The following is a 19182-nucleotide window of genomic DNA, read 5'->3' as shown; positions in this document are numbered from 1 at the left end:
ACAGGCTGATATGAAGATTTTGGATCAACTAATCATCTCACCCAGTCTGAACTTAAGCACTTGATGCATGGAAAGATCTACTACTGACATAAGCCTAAATACTGAAAACTACCCCCTCTGTCTCAAAATGTCAAAAAACTTCTTACATTTTGAGACAGAGGGAGTAGATGAAAGTAAACGACAATATTCTTCTTTGCTTTGTTGAGAGGGATCGACCCCTTTATATAGTAGACAAGACTTTACCAACAAGCAGGTAAATCTATTCAAACTCCAATACGATCTCTACACTGACTGGACTCTTTCCTAACAAGCTGCTTAATCAACTAGTATTCTAATTAAGGGATAAGACTCACGTTTGATGGTCTGGCTCACATAACAATGTAACTGACATGATACTTTCCCCTGCTTTTCCAAGAAAGACATCAGCCTACAACGTTTTTCTTTCCACATTCAGTAAACAGAATTACATGGGGAAAAAAGGAGCCTGCTAGGATAACTTCAAAAGAATCACTGTCTCAAATTAATTTCGACAGATTCACATCAAGGATTTCATGAGAATTCTTAGACCAACACTTAATCAAGTAAATGATATATAATGACATACAAAAATAAACACTTAACAGGACAACAAAAGTTGGCCGTACCTTCTTATGTTGAATGTGATCGTCTGGAGAGGTCTTGTCTGGTGATAGCTGAAATCTAGGTTGAGTACTCCCATCAGCAAGGGGATCTCTATGTGCTGCTTCTGGTATTTCTGATCTAGACATTTGGTAGGAAACAAGAAAATTAGCACATGTTTTTCTAGAAAATAACATTATATTTGGGATATTGCATTAACTATTAAGTCAAATTAGCAACTGGCAGAATTTCTGCAGTAGGAAACTAATATCAGCGCAAAAATTTCACCCCATAACATCAGCGCATCAGCTAGACACGTTGAACTAATTTGATTGCATGTCGAATTTCCAAAAAAAAATCCCGTTCCCGAGCCGATTAAACACGAAAGGAGGGGAATTAAAATTCGCCATGATCCATCCACGAGTCCAATCCCTAAATTGTGATCGTTGCCCCATTTCAGGGCCAATTAAAACAAGTTGGGGAAATAAAAGTTCGCCATCCCTAACTTGCGCTGCGATCGTTGCCCCATTCCCGAGCAGATTAAACACGAAAGACAAGGAGGGGAGGTTATATTCGCCACGATCCATCTACTAGTGAATCATAACTTACTCTGCGATCATCTTAGATGCGCGAGATCGCAGAAGGGGATGGCTAATACCTGAGATGCCAGCCCCGCGCGGTTGCTTGGCCTCCGCTTCCCCCTTCGTTCCCTGCTTGTTGGTAACTTACTCTGCGATCACATTATGTTTTTTTGAATAAGTATTAAAGAATGTTGAACAATAATTTGAAAAATGTTGAACAAGTATTTTGAAAATGCTGAATAAGTATTAAAAATGATGCGCAAGTATTTGAAAAATGTTGAATAGATATTGAAAAATGTTGAATGAGTATATGAAAAATGTTGAATAAGTATTTGAAAATGTTGAACAAGAATTAAAAAATGTTGAAAAAGTATTTGAAAAATGTTGAATAATAGTTGAAAATGTTGAATAGGTATTCAAAAATGTTGAATGAGTATATGAAAAATGATGAACAAGTATTTGAAAATGTTGAACAAGTATTTGAAAAAATGTTGAATAACTATTAAAGTGTTGAACAATTATTTCAAAAATGTTGAATAAGCATTCGGACAATGATGAACGTGTTATGCAAATGTAGAGTGAAAATGAAACCAAACATAAGAAAAACCAAAAATGAAAAAAGAAAACTGGAGAAGAAAAAAGAAAACCAGAGAAAAAAATGGAGAAGCAAAAGGAAAACCTAACAAGAAATGGAGGGGAAAATGAAAAACCGGAGAGAAAAACGAAGAAAGCCGTATGAAAAAAAAAACAGAAATCTTGACTCCTAATGGAGCACTTGGTAGCCTGGTACGATTTATTTTCGCCCCACCTTCCACCAACCCCCTTACAGTGGTTTTTTATCCATTGGTTTATCTTTCTCTTCACTTTTTTCTTTCAAAAAATCAACACTTTCCTAACGTACAAGAGATCACTGATCTAACTTTCCTAACTTATCCGAATTAATCGATCTCTCTTATTAATGCAATTTGCTTTATGAGACAAATATCTCTATTTCTAATGGAGCACTTGGTAGCCTGGTACGGTTTATTTTCGTCTGGTTTAATTTTTTCCCACCTCCCCCCGCCCCTTCCAATGGTTTTCTTATCCATTGGTTTATCTTTCTCTTCACTCTTTTCTTTCAAAAAATTAGCACTTACCTAACGCACAAGAGATCACGGATCTAACTTTCCTAACTTATCCAAATTAATCAATCTTTCTTATTAATGTAATTTGCTTTAGGAAACAAATAATATATCTCTATTCTTAATGGAGCACTTGGTGCGACCCACTTAGCTTAAAGCGATCACGTGCGTGCATTCTAGCGGCTGGACAATGTATGCATATTATGCTGGCCAATGTATTCGTTGGCCAGTTCATTTGTTCATCATTGAAAAGCACGCACACCATGTATATATTTTGGACACTACATCCATTTGATAGAGAATAAAACTACGAGATATTGAAATTACTGAGATTTTCAAGCGACTTCAATAATGCACTTGAAATAACGGTTGGCAACTTATATTCTGTACCGGCTGGTATTCCAACAAGCACAGACAAGTATATTTATCTATTTTATTTTCATATTGAGGATTCATTCAGTTATTTATCATCATTATATTTGAGATACTAATAATTTATTTATTGCAGAAATGTGTTGGGTTATTTTGTTTTTTATTTCAATATGCTCTCGTGGAATGGTAAAAAAATGGCTACATGTTAAATTTGAAGTGCATTATATTTACATATGCAACCAACAAAAAATTTAAAAGGCATGTGGCAACGCATGGGCATTCTACTAATACTAGTGAAAAAGCCACCTCAAAGCAGCATCAAGTATGTTTCGTTTCTAGTGATGAACATGAACTGGCGTGGTGGCTAGCAGTGCGATATATTAGCTAGTAGACCAGGGTTTGAACCCTGTACGTCCCATTCATTTCATCCGGGAGATCGGAGCTTCAACGAAGGACTTCATTAGTTGTGATTTATGTCTAAAAAATTAGTTGTGATTTTATTTTTGAAGGACATGTTTTAATTTTGAGGCTCATAATTTAGCGAAATTTTCTTCGTCATTAGGAGTGAGTCGCCATTTGTGGATGGGGCGGCCCCATGACTCGATTATTATCCATGTAAACCGAACTTCGGCTTAATAAAGTGAGGTTTACCTCCATTTTTTTGGGGATTCATTTTCGCCGGCAAAGTTACATGGAAAGGGCTTCCAAACTTGTCCAGCGGGCTATCAGGACCGAGAGCTAGGGTTTGAGGAAGAGTAGCACCTGCCGGAAATACCTTTGGTTCCCCGCCCTCGGCTGTCATCTTTGGAACGAACAGATGAGGGGACCTCACATCGTTAGTAATTTTGTGGTCTTTGCTAGCATCTAGTGGTGGTCGTGATGTTTTTTGCGAATAAAATTACCGAGGGTTTTTCTAGGTTCGGTGTGAGTCATGCTTTTTTTCTCTGACAAGGTTTCCTCCCATCTCCGGCTATCTCGTCTTGTCCTTTCTCCACCTTCCGCTCGGGCTAACGTTTAGAAAAATATGGTCAGAGGTAGAGAAATATGAGCGATAGGCACAACACAATTGCTCTTTGTTATTATTTAAGAAATCATCTGAATGATAGTACTAGCATATTTATACTTTTGAGTTTTTGTAGGATCGAAAGTATGTCTAGAGGGGGGGCGATTAGACTACTTGACCAAATAAAAATCTAGCCTTTTCCCAATTTTAATTCTAGGCAGATTTTAGCAACTTAGCACAAGTCAAGCAATCAGCCTACACATGCAATTCTAAGAGTATAGCAGCGGAAAGTAAAACAATTGCATATGAAGGTAAAGGGAGGAGTTTGGAGTGTGCAGACGCAATTGGAGACACGGAGATTTCTGGCGTGGTTCCGATAGGTGGTGCTATCGTACATCCATGTTGATGGAGACTTCAACGCCCGAAGGGTAACGGTTGCGCGAGTCCACGGAGGGCTCCACCCACGAAGGGTCCACGAAGAAGCAACCTTGTCTATCCCACCATGGCCGTCGCCCACGAAGGACTTGCCTCACTCGGGTAGATCTTCACGAAGTAGGCGATCTCCTTGCCCTTACAAACTCCTTGGTTCAACTCCACAATCTTGACGGAGGCTCCCAAGTGATACCTAGCCAATCTAGGAGACACCACTCTCCAAGAGGTAATAGATGGTGTGTTGATGATGAACTCCTTGCTCTTGTGCTTCAAATGATAGTCTCCTCAACACTCAACTCTCTCTCACAGGATTTTGATTTGGTGGAAAGATGATTTGAGTGGAAAGCAACTTGGGGAAGGCTAGAGATCAAGATTTATGTGGTTGGAGTGGAATATCTTGACCTCAACACAAGTGTAGGTGGTTCTCTCTCAGAAAATGTAAGTTGGAAGTGTAGGCATGTTCTGATGGCTCTCTCCATGAATGAAGAGTGGGTGGAGGGGTATAAATAGCCTCCACATAAAATCTAACCGTTACACACAAATCACCAAACTCGGTGGGACCGAATCATGAAACTCGGTCAGACCGATTTAGTTCAAAATGTGAACGTTAGGATTTTCGGTGGGACCGACATGTCAACTCGGTGGGACCGATTTGGTTAGGGTTAGGGCATACCGTAATCTTGGTGAGACCGATTTTGGTAATGGACTAACAGAGAGTTGGTCAGGCAAACTCGGTGGGACCGATTCGCTCATCTCAGTTGGACCGAAATGTTACAAAAGGGAAACAGAGAGTTTGCATTACAATCTCAGTGGGACCGATCGCTCATCTCGGTTTGACCAAAACGTTACGAAGGGAAACAGAGAGATTACAATTCCATCTCGGTGAGACTGAAAAGACTAGGGTTTCTGGCAGTGGCTATGTCAACTGAACTCGGTGGCGCGGATAGAAATTTTCGGTGGGGCCGAGTTTGACTTTTGGTTTGGGACATATGTGGATGTGAGAAAGTAGTTGAGGACTTTGGAGCATATCACTAAGCACTTTGAGCAAGCAAGCCATTACGCAACACCTTATCCCCTCTTAATAGTATTGGCTTTTCCTATGGACTCAATGTGATCTTGGATCACTTAAAATGAAAAGATGTAGAGTCCTGAGCTTTGAGCTTGAGCCAATTCTTTGTCCTTAGAATTTCGAGGGATCCATTTTTCTCATCCATGCCATGCCAATCATTGAACTTTCCTAAAATGTTTATCTTTAAGTAGCATTAGCTCAGTGAGTTATACGTTGTTAGGAATTACCAAAACCACCCAGGGATAGTTGCACTTTCAATCTCCCCCTTTTTGGTAATTGATGACAACATATAGATCAAAGCTTTGACAAATGATAAACAAGATAAAGAAAAAACATCGTCGCTTTGGGAAGTATGTGATAAGCAAGAGCTCCCCCTAAGTTTGTGCATTATTTAAAATTTGCTTTTAAATGCAAATGCACAAACGATTAGGATCATGGGTTACTCTTCCATGTCACATACATCTTGGTGGAGCGCTCAAAATGATAGAGATTAAAAGCATGCACTCATCACCAAGCTAGTGAATGATCAAATAAGGATATAAGAGATGATATCATCCAACAAGCATTAAGGGTAGCATATGATCAAACACATTATCAACAAGTATCTCATAAGGACATAAAGTATATCTCACACAAGCACTCAATAAAGAAGTTCAACCAAAATAGCAAGAGAGATAAAAGGAACCACACTCTCTCTCGAAGCCTATGATCTATACATTTTTCTCCCCCTTTGGCAACAAGTTACCAAAAAGTTCAAAAATGCATAGTGCTAAACGATTCTCAGGCTTGATCTTCGGGAGATGGTGTAGAGAGAACTCCAAGGACGAAGGCTTCCGATGAAGTAGTTGGAGCTGATGGAGTGGCTACTGGAGGTAGCAATGGAGCTGTGGTTGCTGGTGCTGACACTGAAGCTCGAGCATCTGAGACTGGCACTGCAGCGGACCTCTGGCTTCGGGGCACTCTAACAAAAGCATCTGTAGTTGACTTGCCCTTCTTCTCATCTGCTTCCTCCTGAAGCTGCTCAACTGTAGTCTGAATCTCAGTCACCTTCAGATCAAGATCATAGAATTTTGTTTCCACAATCCTCTCCAGGCTCTCCTGATTCTGAGTCAGGGTTGTCAAGCCCTTCTCAATCCTCAGTGTAGCTTGGATGAGATATCCAAGCTGATCTTGCTTGCTCTTCAGGAACACTTGAGATGCCTCTTCAGCAGTTGGCATCCTTGCAGCTTTCTCTGCCCTTGCCTTCTCTCTCTTCTCATGTGCTTGCACAGATGATGGATCTTCCTCAGTCATTACAATAGTATTTTCTTCAAAATCAGGGTAGATGGGCATGTGCTCCTTATCCAAAAGATACTTGCATGTGCCCATCTTTGAGTTGATGAGCTCCTGAATTTGTGGGGAATACCCACAACTCCTCTTCTGATCAGCTGCTATCCTTTTGATTGTCTCCACAATCAGACTCATGACTTTGAATTTTTGAGGCACATCAAACAAATGAAGCAAGTTGATGGCATGTCCTTTGATCATCTTGTGATCACCTGACTTGGGTAGCAATGTGTGTCTGAGGATCCAATTTATAGTAGGTAGACCAGACAACAAGTAGTGGACAGATCCAAACTTGTGAGTATCCAAAGCAGCATCTGGGATCTCTTTGTACATGTTGGCCATTGTGTTGTGGTATTTCTTCTTCTCAGCATATACATCCAAGTCATCTTCATGCTCTGCAGGGGCATTGATCAGCTTAGCCCATTCATCAACTGTGGATTGGTACCTCGTACTCTCAGACATCCAAACGATCTTCCCATCTGGATAGAAATGTGCAGTGGAGTAGAACTACATGATCAACTCATCATTCCACTTGGTGAGCTTCTGGGACACAAAGGTATCAACTCCACATGTCTTGAAACTGTCATATACACCTGGATAGTGATCTTCATTCTCCTTGATGTACTCCCAGTCAACCCATCTCATGTCACACACAATGGGCTTCTTGTCAAACAGGATTGTCTCATAAAAGTCTTGCTGGTGTGAAACCTGTAGTCCACAGCAGTCCTCCTCCTGACAGCATATGGATCAGACTGTCTCCATAACCTCAGTCATGCATCCTTCCTGATGTGCATGTCCTCAGCGACTGGATGAGCATCATTATGGTCAGGAATTTTGGGCTTCAACTTCTGCAAAACATGGGATTCATCATCCTCTTCTGAAGCAGCTTCAGGCATTGGGGCCTTGTTCTTTTTCTCAGCTGGTATACTCCTGGTGTTCCTCTTGGGTTTTGGAGGTTTCTGAGTAGCAGCTTTGGGAGCAGGTTTGGGCTTAGATGGAGCAGCCCCTGATCTGATTGCATCTCCCATGAGCTTTTGTGCTTTGGGTGCTGGTGCAGCATCCTCTTCCTCTTCATCTGAGCCTCTCATTATTGATGATCTGCCAAGCACTCTGGCAGTGGTCTTCTTGACCCTTTCCTTCCTTTTCTTCCCTTCTCCAACTGCCTCTTCAGTTGGCTTGGAGGTTTCAGCAGTGGATGCTCTGGCCTTAGACATAGGAACTCTCTTTGCTGGTGCCTTCTTATGCATCCCTGGCTTAACTGTAGCAGCTGAGCCATACTCCCTTTTCAGCACCTTTTTGAAGTGGCCTCATCCTCAATGGCCACATAATCCTCATTCTCAGATTCCGAGGTTTTCTTTTTCCTGGATCTGGTTGCTGCCTTAGGTAAGTTGCTTGGAGTGCTCCTGCTTCCATCATCAGAAGAGCTGGAGGGACTAGTGCCCTCACTCATCTGGACCTGTTCTTTAGATTTGTTCTGGCTGTCACTTTGGTCAGACATCATGCAGGCAAACTGTCAGCAGACCCTGTGAATAGATTATAGATGAGGTAGAGAATATGAGCATCACAAAGTACATGAGTTTTGCAAAACAATTGAGTCAAAAAGTTTAGTTTTAGTTCTCTACAGAAGTGATCTCGGAGCTACCGAATTGACAAACTCGGTGATACCGAAGCAACACTTAGAACCTAAACTAGTGAACTCGGTAGGGCCGAGTCACAGTTCGGTGGCACCGAGATTGCTAGGGTTTCACAGAGTCCTGAACTTGGTCACACCGATGTGCGTGTTTCGGTCAGACCGAAGAGCGCATGTGCAATGGCCAAGGACGAATCGGTGAGACCGACTTCTACAGTTCGGTCGGTCCGAGATGAGTTCTGCGGAGAGCTAACCTTAAAATTTTTGAATCAATCTAGACCTAAGGACGTTTTAGCTGCATGGATGAATCTCAATCGTGGCATGAAACATGGCATTGACCTTGTGCTAGGAATCAGAGTGAAAAAGACAACACAAGGGATCGAACACTTACCCTAATGCGGCGAGTGTTCGCTACGGCGGCAACGGCGGAGTAGATTGCCGTTGACGGCAGCGGAGACCAGCGGCGGGAGGTCGCTGGCAGCGAGAAGACGATCCGGAGACCCGAAGAGGCAGAGTAGGTTATGCGCGGGCGAAGGGTTTCGGAAAAAATTCCAAAATTTGGCCCGTCAGTATATATAACCTGACCCTATCGGTGTGACCGAGTGGAACAACTTGGTGGCACCGAGATGCAAAACTGCAGACAGTTAGTGCAACTCGGTGTGACCGAACAGTTCTAATTGGTTGCACCGAGATTGAAACCCTACATCAACTAAGTGATCTCGGTAGGACCGAAAAGGATGAATCGGTCAGACCAAAATGCACAAAGAGGTTTTGGAAGTTTAAGTCTATGACGAATCAGGAACTCCGAGTGCTCCTCACACAGAGTGGTTCGAATATGACTTGATCAAACTTTGTGATGTAGCATGAATAGAGTTTGAGACGAGAAAAGCATAGATAGCTAGAGGGAGTTCTTAGGCATTCTTGTCCATCCATTTGGCAAAAGAGAAAAAAAACAATCAAAGCAACAAATGGATGTCCTTGAATGAGAAAAATATGCATTCAACATGCTCACACAATTAAAATGGCAAACGAAATATGTGACGAAGCATGCACAGACACTCTAGCATCTATCAAGCAATTGGCGATGACTAGGTCATCTATATATGAGTATATTGACTTAGGAGTGAAATGAGAACATTTGATCATAGGTCATACTCATCGTTTAAGCACAAGTGGGGTTACCACTTTTACATAGAGCATTGTTGTACTCACACCATTAGAGTTACTTTAGCTCAATTGATTAGAGTAAAGCTCCCCTAGATGTGATATTCCCCCCTAAGAGGGATCAACTAACCTCGGGTTTTGTCGATGATGACTTCATGTAGGTGTTGAAGATGTGGATGCTCAATGTTGATGTAGATCATTCGGAGCAATCCTTTGGAGTGAGTTGCACTTTCAATACCTACATGGGTTAGTCCCACAAGGAACAAACAAGGACATCCATAGACATAGAGTAATGTGTACACAAGATGATGTCCATGGAAGCATTAGGTTACCTTGTCCCTTTTCTTACCAACAAGAGGGTTTGTGACTCCTTGAACTAGTGCAAGATATGAAAGTTGTTTGCACTTGTCCTTGCCAAAATGATAAGAGTGAAGTAGGTTGGCAAAGTCAACCTCAAGAACTCTCTAGTTCTTGTTCTTTGGGATCCACACCATCTTGATGGGAATCCTTGGGGTTGTAGTCGTACTTGAAGTAGAACTTTATGTAGTCTTGGGAATCCATTTGACTAAGGCCTTGGGTGCTTCCTCGAATGCATCAATCTCCTCTTGATGCTTGTCCTTGCCTTTTTGCTTGTTGTCTTGTGGTGGAAGATCATCTTGAGATTGTGTTCCTTTGAAAGAAGTAGGATCATACTTATCTTGTTGAGGAACAAACTTTGTCTTGGGGTATTGATCTTCTTCCCACTCCACTCCATTGGCATTGAACTTTCGTTCAAAACCAACACCTTGATTCTTCCGGTGTCTTCCTTGCTTGTGTACAATTTCCTCAAATTGCTTACTTCCGGCAAGGCTCTTGTAAACACCTTTCTCTATAATTCCCTTCAATAAGCTATTTTCTTGATCAAGTGTAACTTGGCTAAGAGAATCATTAGTGGAATCAAGAGAGCTAATAGAAGCAACAACATTGGATTTAGCATTGATTGTTGTTACTACTAGATGAAGAATCTTTCTTGTTTTTGTTGCTAGATTTAACTTGTGGCATGTAAGTAGACAAGAGTAAACACTTGGAAATATAAGAAGAACTTTTCTTGTGAAGATCATCATTGATTGCCTTTAAAAACTCATGTTCTTGCTCAAGGTTGAGCTTTTCAAAGTGTAGCTTATCATGAGTCTTTAAAAGTTCTTGATGATCTTCCAAGGTAGTTTCATGAGCTAACTTAAGAGTGTTTAGTTCTTTAGTTAGATGCTCAATCTCCTTCTTATCATTGCCATTCGTTTTATCTTGATTATCATGATTAATAGCAAGCTCATCATAGTTTTCATAACTAGAGTTGTCAACAAGTAAATCATCTCCTAGCAAGTCATCTTCATCACTATTGAAATCAACATACTTGGGATGTGTTACCTTTGGACCTTTAGCCATGAAGCATCTCCCAATTCCTTCATTTGGTCAGTCAAATATGTCGTAGGAGTTGGTTGTCACAAGTGCTAGTCCGGCAACACCTTCATCTTGAGTATATTCGGAGTCGGAGTGATAACTTCTTTCGGAGTGATTGTCGGAGTCGGAACCGGATACCCATTCACCAACATGAGCTTGATGTCTTATTTTTGTGTAGCTCCTTGATGACTTGTCCTTCCTTTCCGAGTCCTTGCTTCTCCGAGAGGGTCTTTGTTCATAATGATCATCTCTACCCCTTCTCTCTCTTGATGGTGATTCTTCTCTTCTACTCCTTTTGGGAGAATCTTCTCTTCTTTTGTAGGGGGCCGTACATTCGTTGGAGTAGTGTCCGGGTCTTCCACAATTGTAGCAATTACGCTCACGACTAGAAGATCTTTTGTCATTGTAGGACCTTGACTTGGAACTTCTTTCCTTGCTTCTACTCTTGTAGAACTTGTTGAAGTTCTTCACCATTAGACTCAATTCTTTATTGAAGTTTGCTTCTCACTTGATGATGTGGGAGCATCACACGAGGCTTTGTAAGCACCACTTGACTTGTTGTGAATCTCTTCCTTATCCTTGAGTGACATCTTATGAGCAACAATTCTTTCAATAACTTCCGTTGGCTTGAGATCTTTGTAATTGGGCATCATTTGGATCAATGTGCACACGGTATCATATTTTCCATCCAAGGCTCTTATGATCTTCTTGATGATGAATCTATCGGTCATCTCTTCACTTCCTAAGCCGGCAATCTCATTTGTGATGAGAGCAAGCCTAGAGTACATTTCAGCGACACCTTCACCATCCTTCATTTTGAACTTGTCAAGATGACTTTGAAGCACATCCAATTTGGATTCCTTAACAGATTCGGTACCTTCGTGCATATCAATCAAAGTATCCCAAATTTCCTTTGCATTCTCAAGACGACTGATTTTGTTGAATTCTTTGGGGCATAATCCATTGAAGAGAATATCACAAGCTTGAGCATTGTATTGTAGCATCTTCAACTCTTCCGCGGTAGCTTCACGGTTTGGTTCTCTCCCATCAAAGAATTCACCTTGCAAGCCAATACACACAATAGCCCAAACGGTGGGGTTATGTCCAAGAATATGCATTTTCATCTTATGCTTCCAACTAGCAAAATTTATACCATCAAAGTAAGGACATCTATGGTGGTAATTTCCCTTGCTAGACGCCATACTCTCCTAAGTTGTGAAACCAAGGCTATGACCACCAAAACCTATGGAAATCAAAGCAAATGGAGACCAAAGCTCTGATACCACTTGTAGGATCGAAAGTATGTCTAGAGGGGGGGGTGATTAGACTACTTGACCAAATAAAAATCTAGCATTTCCCAATTTTAGTTCTAGGCAGATTTTAGCAACTTAGCACAAGTCAAGCAATCGACCTACACATGCAATTCTAAGAATATAATAGCAGAAAGTAAAACAATTGCATATGAAGGTAAATGGAGGAGTTTGGAGTGTGCAGACGCAATTGGAGACACGGAGATTTTTGGCATGGTTTCGATAGGTGGTGCTATCGTACATCCATGTTGATGGAGACTTCAACCCACGAAGGGTAACGGTTGCGCGAGTCCACGGAGGGCTCCACCCACGAAGGGTCCACGAAGAAGCAACCTTGTCTATCCCACCATGGCCGTCGCCCACGAAGGACTTGCCTCACTCAGGTAGATCTTCACGAAGTAGGCGATCTCCTTGCCCTTACAAACTCCTTGGTTCAACTCCACAATCTTGACAGAGGCTCCCAAGTGACACCTAGCCAATCTAGGAGACACCACTCTCCAAGAGGTAATAGATGGTGTGTTGATGATGAACTCCTTGCTCTTGTGCTTCAAATGATAGTCTCCCCAACACTCAACTCTCTCTCACAGGATTTTGATTTGGTGGAAAGATGACTTGAGTGGAAAGCAACTTGGGGAAGGCTAGAGATCAAGATTTATGTGGTTGGAGTGGAATATCTTGACCTCAACACAAGTATAGGTGGTTCTCTCTCAGAAAATGTATGTTGGAAGTGTAGGCATGTTCTGATGGCTCTCTCCACGAATGAAGAGTGGGTGGAGGGGTATAAATAGCCTCCACACAAAATCTAACCGTTACACACAAATCACCAAACTCGATGGGATCGAATCATGAAACTCGGTCAAACCGATTTAGTTCAAAATGTGAACGTTAGGATTTTTGGTGGGACGGACATGCCAACTCGGTGGGACCGATTTGGTTAGGGTTAGGACATAACGTAATCTCGGTGAGACCGATTACACAAACTCGGTGAGACCGATTTTGGTAATGGACTAACAGAGAGTTGGTCAGGCAAACTCGGGGGGACCGATTCGCTCATCTCGGTTGGACCGAAATGTTACGAAAGCGAAACAGAGAGTTTGCATTGCAATCTCGGTGGGACCGATCGCTCATCTTTGTTTGACCGAAACGTTACGAAGGGAAACAGAGAGATTACAATCCCATCTCGGTGAGACCGAAAAGACTAGGGTTTCTGGCAGTGGCTATGTCAACTGAACTCGGTGGCGTGGATAGAAAGTTTTGGTGGGGCCGAGTTTGACTTTTGGTTTGGGACATATGTGGATGTGAGAAAGTAGTTGGGGACTTTGGAGCATATCACTAAGCACTTTGAGCAAGCAAGCCATTACGCAACACCTCATCCCCTCTTAATAGTATTGGCTTTTCCTATGGACTCAATGTGATCTTGGATCACTTAAAATGAAAAGATGTAGAGTCCCGAGCTTTGAGATTGAGCCAATTCTTTGTCCTTAGAATTTTGAGGGATCCACTTTTCTATCCATGCCATGCCAATCATTGAGCTTTCCTGAAATGTTTATCTTTAAGTAGCATTAGCTCAATGAGTTATATGTTGTTAGCAATTACCAAAACCACCCAGGGATAGTTGCACTTTCAGTTTTTTTCATCATCGACGATACAAATGGATAGTAGAATTCAAACATGCATAACAAAATAATATAAATATCCATACCACAATTACAATGAATCATCCATAAGATGCATAGAAAACCTAAAGTTACAACATCAATAGAAATGAATGGAGCTCACCTCACCATGGTCACTGGCGCGACAAAAGAACTAGGAAGCACATGTCGGGTCTACGATAGTGAAGTGGGTATGCCAACGATGACGCGGTGAGAACGACCGAGAGGGGGAAGGGGAGGTGCAGTGACGCTAGGTAGGAGCGTCTGCATCAAGTGGCACTGCCTCCCATAGAAGGACGGGTGACAGACGATGCCCATTGATCTACATCAACACGACGCACAAAGATGGTTGCGGTGTCAGACTCTCTCCGAGCACCGGATCAGTGATGAGAGGGAGGAAAGGTAGAAGAGGAAGGATTATGGGAAGGGGCATGAGAGAGAGTGAACGGTGCCAGGCGATGAAGGCTAACCGGAGAGGGTGTCGGCAACTGCATCATTAGGTTTGGAGTGGCAGGGGTTTAGAGTGGGAACATAGATTGGACGAACTATAAATGGTCATGTCAAAGACACCACTGATTGTCCAGTAAAATAGGCAAGTCAGTTTTTGATGTGGGGCATCCTACATACATCACCATGTCAAGTGCACCTTTGCAAGAGACACATGCAACATCCTCTTCAAACATATAAATGTGAATCTTCTTTACACGTGTTCACACTAGTGCAGAAAAGCCTAGATATGATGTGACAAAACTGGCCTTGCCGGCGTGGACACTCGACGCCATCGATATGGCAACACTTTTTAAAAATAGTGGTGGCGTTGGAAGCCCACGTCAGCAGTATCATATATAGGGGCAGAGCTCCCGGTAGGGCGAGGTTGGGCGCTCGCCCTACCTTGAATTTTGTCGATTCTATTTTAGGTACTACTAGCAAACATGCCCGTGTGTTTAAACGAGAGAAAAAATAATAATAAATCACAGGCCCCCACTCCCTAGTCCGCTCGATCGTGGAATCAAATTCTGTGGCCAGCCACATGAAGGTGTGACCCATCGTTGGTCGGCCTAGTCTTATTATTTCTACTGTTCGGTACAGTGTCATGATTGAAAATGATTAAATCAGAAGTTTTTCCCAAAAATTAACTATCTAAGTCATTTTACGAGCATATGCATCTTGAGGGAAACATTGTGCCTTCCTAACTTTTCATATAAAAATCATAAATCTATTACATAATCCTAGTGAGGGAAATATTGATTATTACTTCTCAAATAATTAAGGTGATGGAATTTTGGAGTTTATTCGGTAGCACTGTGATCAAATTTGGTGTACCTGATTTTGCTCCGAACGGATAGGCAGCCTATTATGCTCCCCAAGAATTTCTTTCACAAAAATAAAAATAAATCACTTCAACTTTTCACCTCTTAACTATTAGTTTAGCATTATTGAACAACATCTAAACACAATACCGAACCACAAGGATATATTGCAAAGTTTTACCTATGCACAACACAATACTTTGTTATGGGCTCATGGACTCTAGATGTCAGTTCTAGTTGTGCAAGTGGAAGGCACATTAGAATTAATCTAAATAAAACTGAATAAGACATAATATTCACTTTTATGTACATCAATCCACATGCATTAGAAAGAAGGAATTAAGACCCAAGAAAAAAATTAGACTTTGTCATTCGAATTTACATGGGAATGACTAAAAACAATCATTGTCGACTGAAAAAGCACAAAACACTCACTTATCATGTTATCGTAAAAACACACACACTTCATCCCTTTCTCTTTCTTCTCCATATTCCATCTTCTCCCTGACCCGTCTCTATCCCACCTCCTCCCCCAAGTTACACGACTGAAACCAAATCAGTTTACTTGGCACCTGAACTGTGTTTGCATTAACTTTTGAATATAAGTGAAAAGTTTCGATAGTTCAGCCGTTCAACAATAGTTATATTTGAAAAAGTGGCATGCACATGTAAAATTGTTTGCTTCCATTTACCTTGAACACTAAATGCCCAGGCTTTCAAAAACAAATGGAGATATATGGAATTTTTTGGCACTAACTCCAGTATATATAATACGACTTTGAGTTAAACCTTTAGCCCTGTGCATGAACTAAATAATACCACAATAGCTTCAAATTGGAATAGTAAATAACTAAGAATTGTCAAAGTGTATGCAATTGATCATCAAATCTGCAAAGCAATATGACATTGTTCCCAAAACATCTGTTTTAGAGACTAAAATGGATCTAGGTGAACATTACTGGCCTCGTTACGGTCATGGTTGCCGTCACCAAGTTCTAGGAAAAGCTGGCTAGATGTCAGCTTCCCATTGCCAAAGTTGAGTAAAATCGGTGAAGAGATGTCGTTTAGGCAACAAATGCGGCGCCATCCGAATCAAACAAGGGCTTAAATTTCCATCATCCGCATACACGCAAGACTCTATACATGTATTCAATCGCCTCTAGGCCAGACGTTTTGGCATACCAGAAGTAGTGATATACTTGATATTCTATACATGTATTCGAGGAAAATGGTGAAGTTTTTAGTAGGAATATTTATAAGCCTTAGCAACTAAGTTGTCAATTCGACCATACCTGGAAAGTTATTTCTCTGCAGCAAAGTGTTTAGTAGCAAAGTAGTATGATAGTTTGATAGTGGCGGTAGTAGTAACAATAGTAACAGAAGTGACAGTAGTAGTTATGTCGTCATTGTAACAGTAGCAACTTAGCTAAGACGATATGAGCAAAGCATATGCATTGGATCAATGATGTATATTCGTATGGATGACATTCATCATGTAACAGTAACAACCTTGCGATACACAATAGCTCCAATTCATCAATTCAATGTATGCGTGTATTCCGTATATAGTCATATGTGCTTATAATAAGAACTTGCATGCCATCTTTTGTCCTAACCTCCCGTGGCAGCAGGGTCCATAAGGAAATCTAAGGGTAATTACAACCTCATTTTGATGGAGAACCGGATCAATGCATTAACACATGGTGAATATTGTGTGTGTGTGTGTGGGGGGGGGGGTTCTATGGTAACCACTCAAAAAACACACATGGTGAATACATAAACTTCTCTAATTATAGTCATCACCGGAGAGTATCCCAATTATTGTCACTTTGGGGTCTATGGTTCAAAACAATAACAAGTGCATATAACTAGCAGATAGGATTAAGAAATCATATATATTCATGAAAACATAATATGTTTAGATCTGAAATCATGGCACTCGGGTCCCTAGTGACAAGCATTAAGCGTAGCAAAATCATAGCAACATCAATCTACGAACATAGTGGATACTAGGGTGTTAGGACCGAGAGTATATCGACTAGAGGGGGTGGTGAATGGAAGATTCAAAAATTCTTTCGAATGTTTTGGAACTGATCTCAATCACAACAGCGGAATAAAGTAACGAAGGAAATGAGCTGAATCAATCTTCTTCATCAGAGGCATATTCTTCGATGAAAGCAGTGATAACAGTACAAGCTTGGGAAATCACAAGTTTAACTACGATGAGAGTAATGCAACATGCAAACAGATGTAGTAAAATGAGACACAACATGATGCGCACAGGGAAATAATACGATGGTATAATATCACAGGTGAACCGAGGAATAGGATAGTGACGACTAAATACAAGTGATGAGAATGAAACAGAATGAACACAATGATATCCAAAGTTGACAACAGAATGGAATGATAAAGCGAAAGGAAAATACAACAAAAGATAATGATCAGATAAACTATCGACACATAGCATGAATGAAAACTGCTGAAGGAGTTGCAGTGAAGTAGAATGAACCAGAGGTGCTCGATGGAGACAATAAGATTTGGTAGACCAGTTCACCCTTCTGCCAAAGGTCTGCGTCTGGTTGGAGGGGCTGTGATTGAGCACGGAAGATAAACTATCTTCACCCTATTCTCCTTCAACGCAGAGCTGATCAGACTCAAGTTGATTTCACTCATGGTAGATCCTTGTCGGTGATCTCCAAACCTTCGGTCGACCTTCATGAACCTCAGTCACTCTTGGTTGCTAAAGATCTAGCTCGGTGAACACAACAACCCTTCAACACTCGAGTCGAATCCTATCTGTCTAGAGAGTGCGCAGCTCTCAACAGTAATAGGTACAAGAACTCTAACTCAGAACTACTGTGATGCTAAAACACTGTCTAAGTTTGGGCTCTTGATTTTATCTCGGTGGATCTTAAACTCAAATCACTCAGAGAGGGGTTGCTCAAATCAATGTTCTCGGTAATCTCAAGCAGAGCAGCCAATGGACAATGTTGGAGCGGGGTGGCTATTTATAGCCGCAGCCTTCCATGATGGGAAAAGACCAAATTGGACATCGAGGGCAGCCAATGGCTGAATGACATTAGTCCAACGGTCGGATTTGAGCGCAACGGTAACATACTTTTGGCGCAAGTAATGCTAACTCCTAGGTCTGAGACAAATCTCTCGCAGCGAAGAAGATCACAGACTCTTGCTGGCAAGTATTTGCTCGGAACATAAAGATATTTCTCTCGAAACTTTCATAGGTTTTGGCTAAGCATCACAACGGATTTAAGCTTCGAGAATCTATACCCCTCTTAATAGTACGGAGGTCCTATGACTCAAATAAGTGAAAGAAGCACAACAAAATGAATACTACATCTTCACTTTGTCTTTGACTTCCATTCGGTGCAGTCAATATCTTCGGACGACCATACCAAAACATATGCTTTGCTTCAACAGTAAATGTTTGAGGGGATAATTCCTTCACATCAAACATCTCGTATTCACTACTTCATCTAATATAGCTCGTTCTTCTCTGCAACGCAGATATACTTCGGTGAAGTTCCTCGAATTTAGCACCGGTGGCAACATTCTCTTCGGTTCTGTATGGACTATTTCTCTCTATATGCACTAGCAAACAAATCAGTCCATACCTGTTTCTATCAACAATATCCAAAACACAAGGTAGGCAAATATTGCACCAACAATCTCCCCCTTTTTGGACGATTGTTGACAAAACAAATCATAGCGAAGGATACATAATGAATGGAATGTAATGCGAAGGATAATAGAGACGAGCGATAATTATGAAGATAAGACATGCTCCCCTGAAGATATGCATCAGAGCATAATATAAAATCGGAGGGAGAAGAGGTAATTCTTCGTATGCGTGTCATTGACAAATGATCTTATACTTGACTTTAAATGCAGTCGATAGTGTGTGAGGTGATTCCTGTCACATAATCTTCGAAGGGAATTAGATATAGGATATACTTTGAAAGATTTGTGAAGAAGGATATAACATGAAGGTTTTCTCAGAACACGAATATGAATCCACACGATATGTAGGTTTCCTGCATGTTAGATACTCGATATATTCAGATCGGGATAAGATAAGAATATGTTGCTCGGAGTGTATATGCTTCAGACATGGTTTTCCTGTGATACAGAAG

The 19182-nt window shown here is 41.2% G+C and overlaps 1 protein-coding gene across 1 annotated transcript in view; it reads right to left on the bottom strand.

The window, feature by feature from the left end:
* Positions 1 to 767, bottom strand: part of LOC119358048 — a 5224-nt gene extending 4457 nt beyond the window's left edge. The window contains exon 1 of the mRNA XM_037624767.1: positions 645 to 767. Within this exon, the coding sequence (XP_037480664.1) occupies positions 645 to 767 (123 nt within the window). The remainder of the gene's footprint in view (positions 1 to 644) is intronic.
* Between the last annotated feature and the right edge of the window lie 18415 nt (positions 768 to 19182).

This window comes from Triticum dicoccoides, chromosome 2A (assembly GCF_002162155.2).
Source record: "Triticum dicoccoides isolate Atlit2015 ecotype Zavitan chromosome 2A, WEW_v2.0, whole genome shotgun sequence".
NCBI classification, from domain to species: domain Eukaryota; kingdom Viridiplantae; phylum Streptophyta; class Magnoliopsida; order Poales; family Poaceae; genus Triticum; species Triticum dicoccoides.
This window is presented reverse-complemented; position numbering and strand designations above follow the sequence as displayed.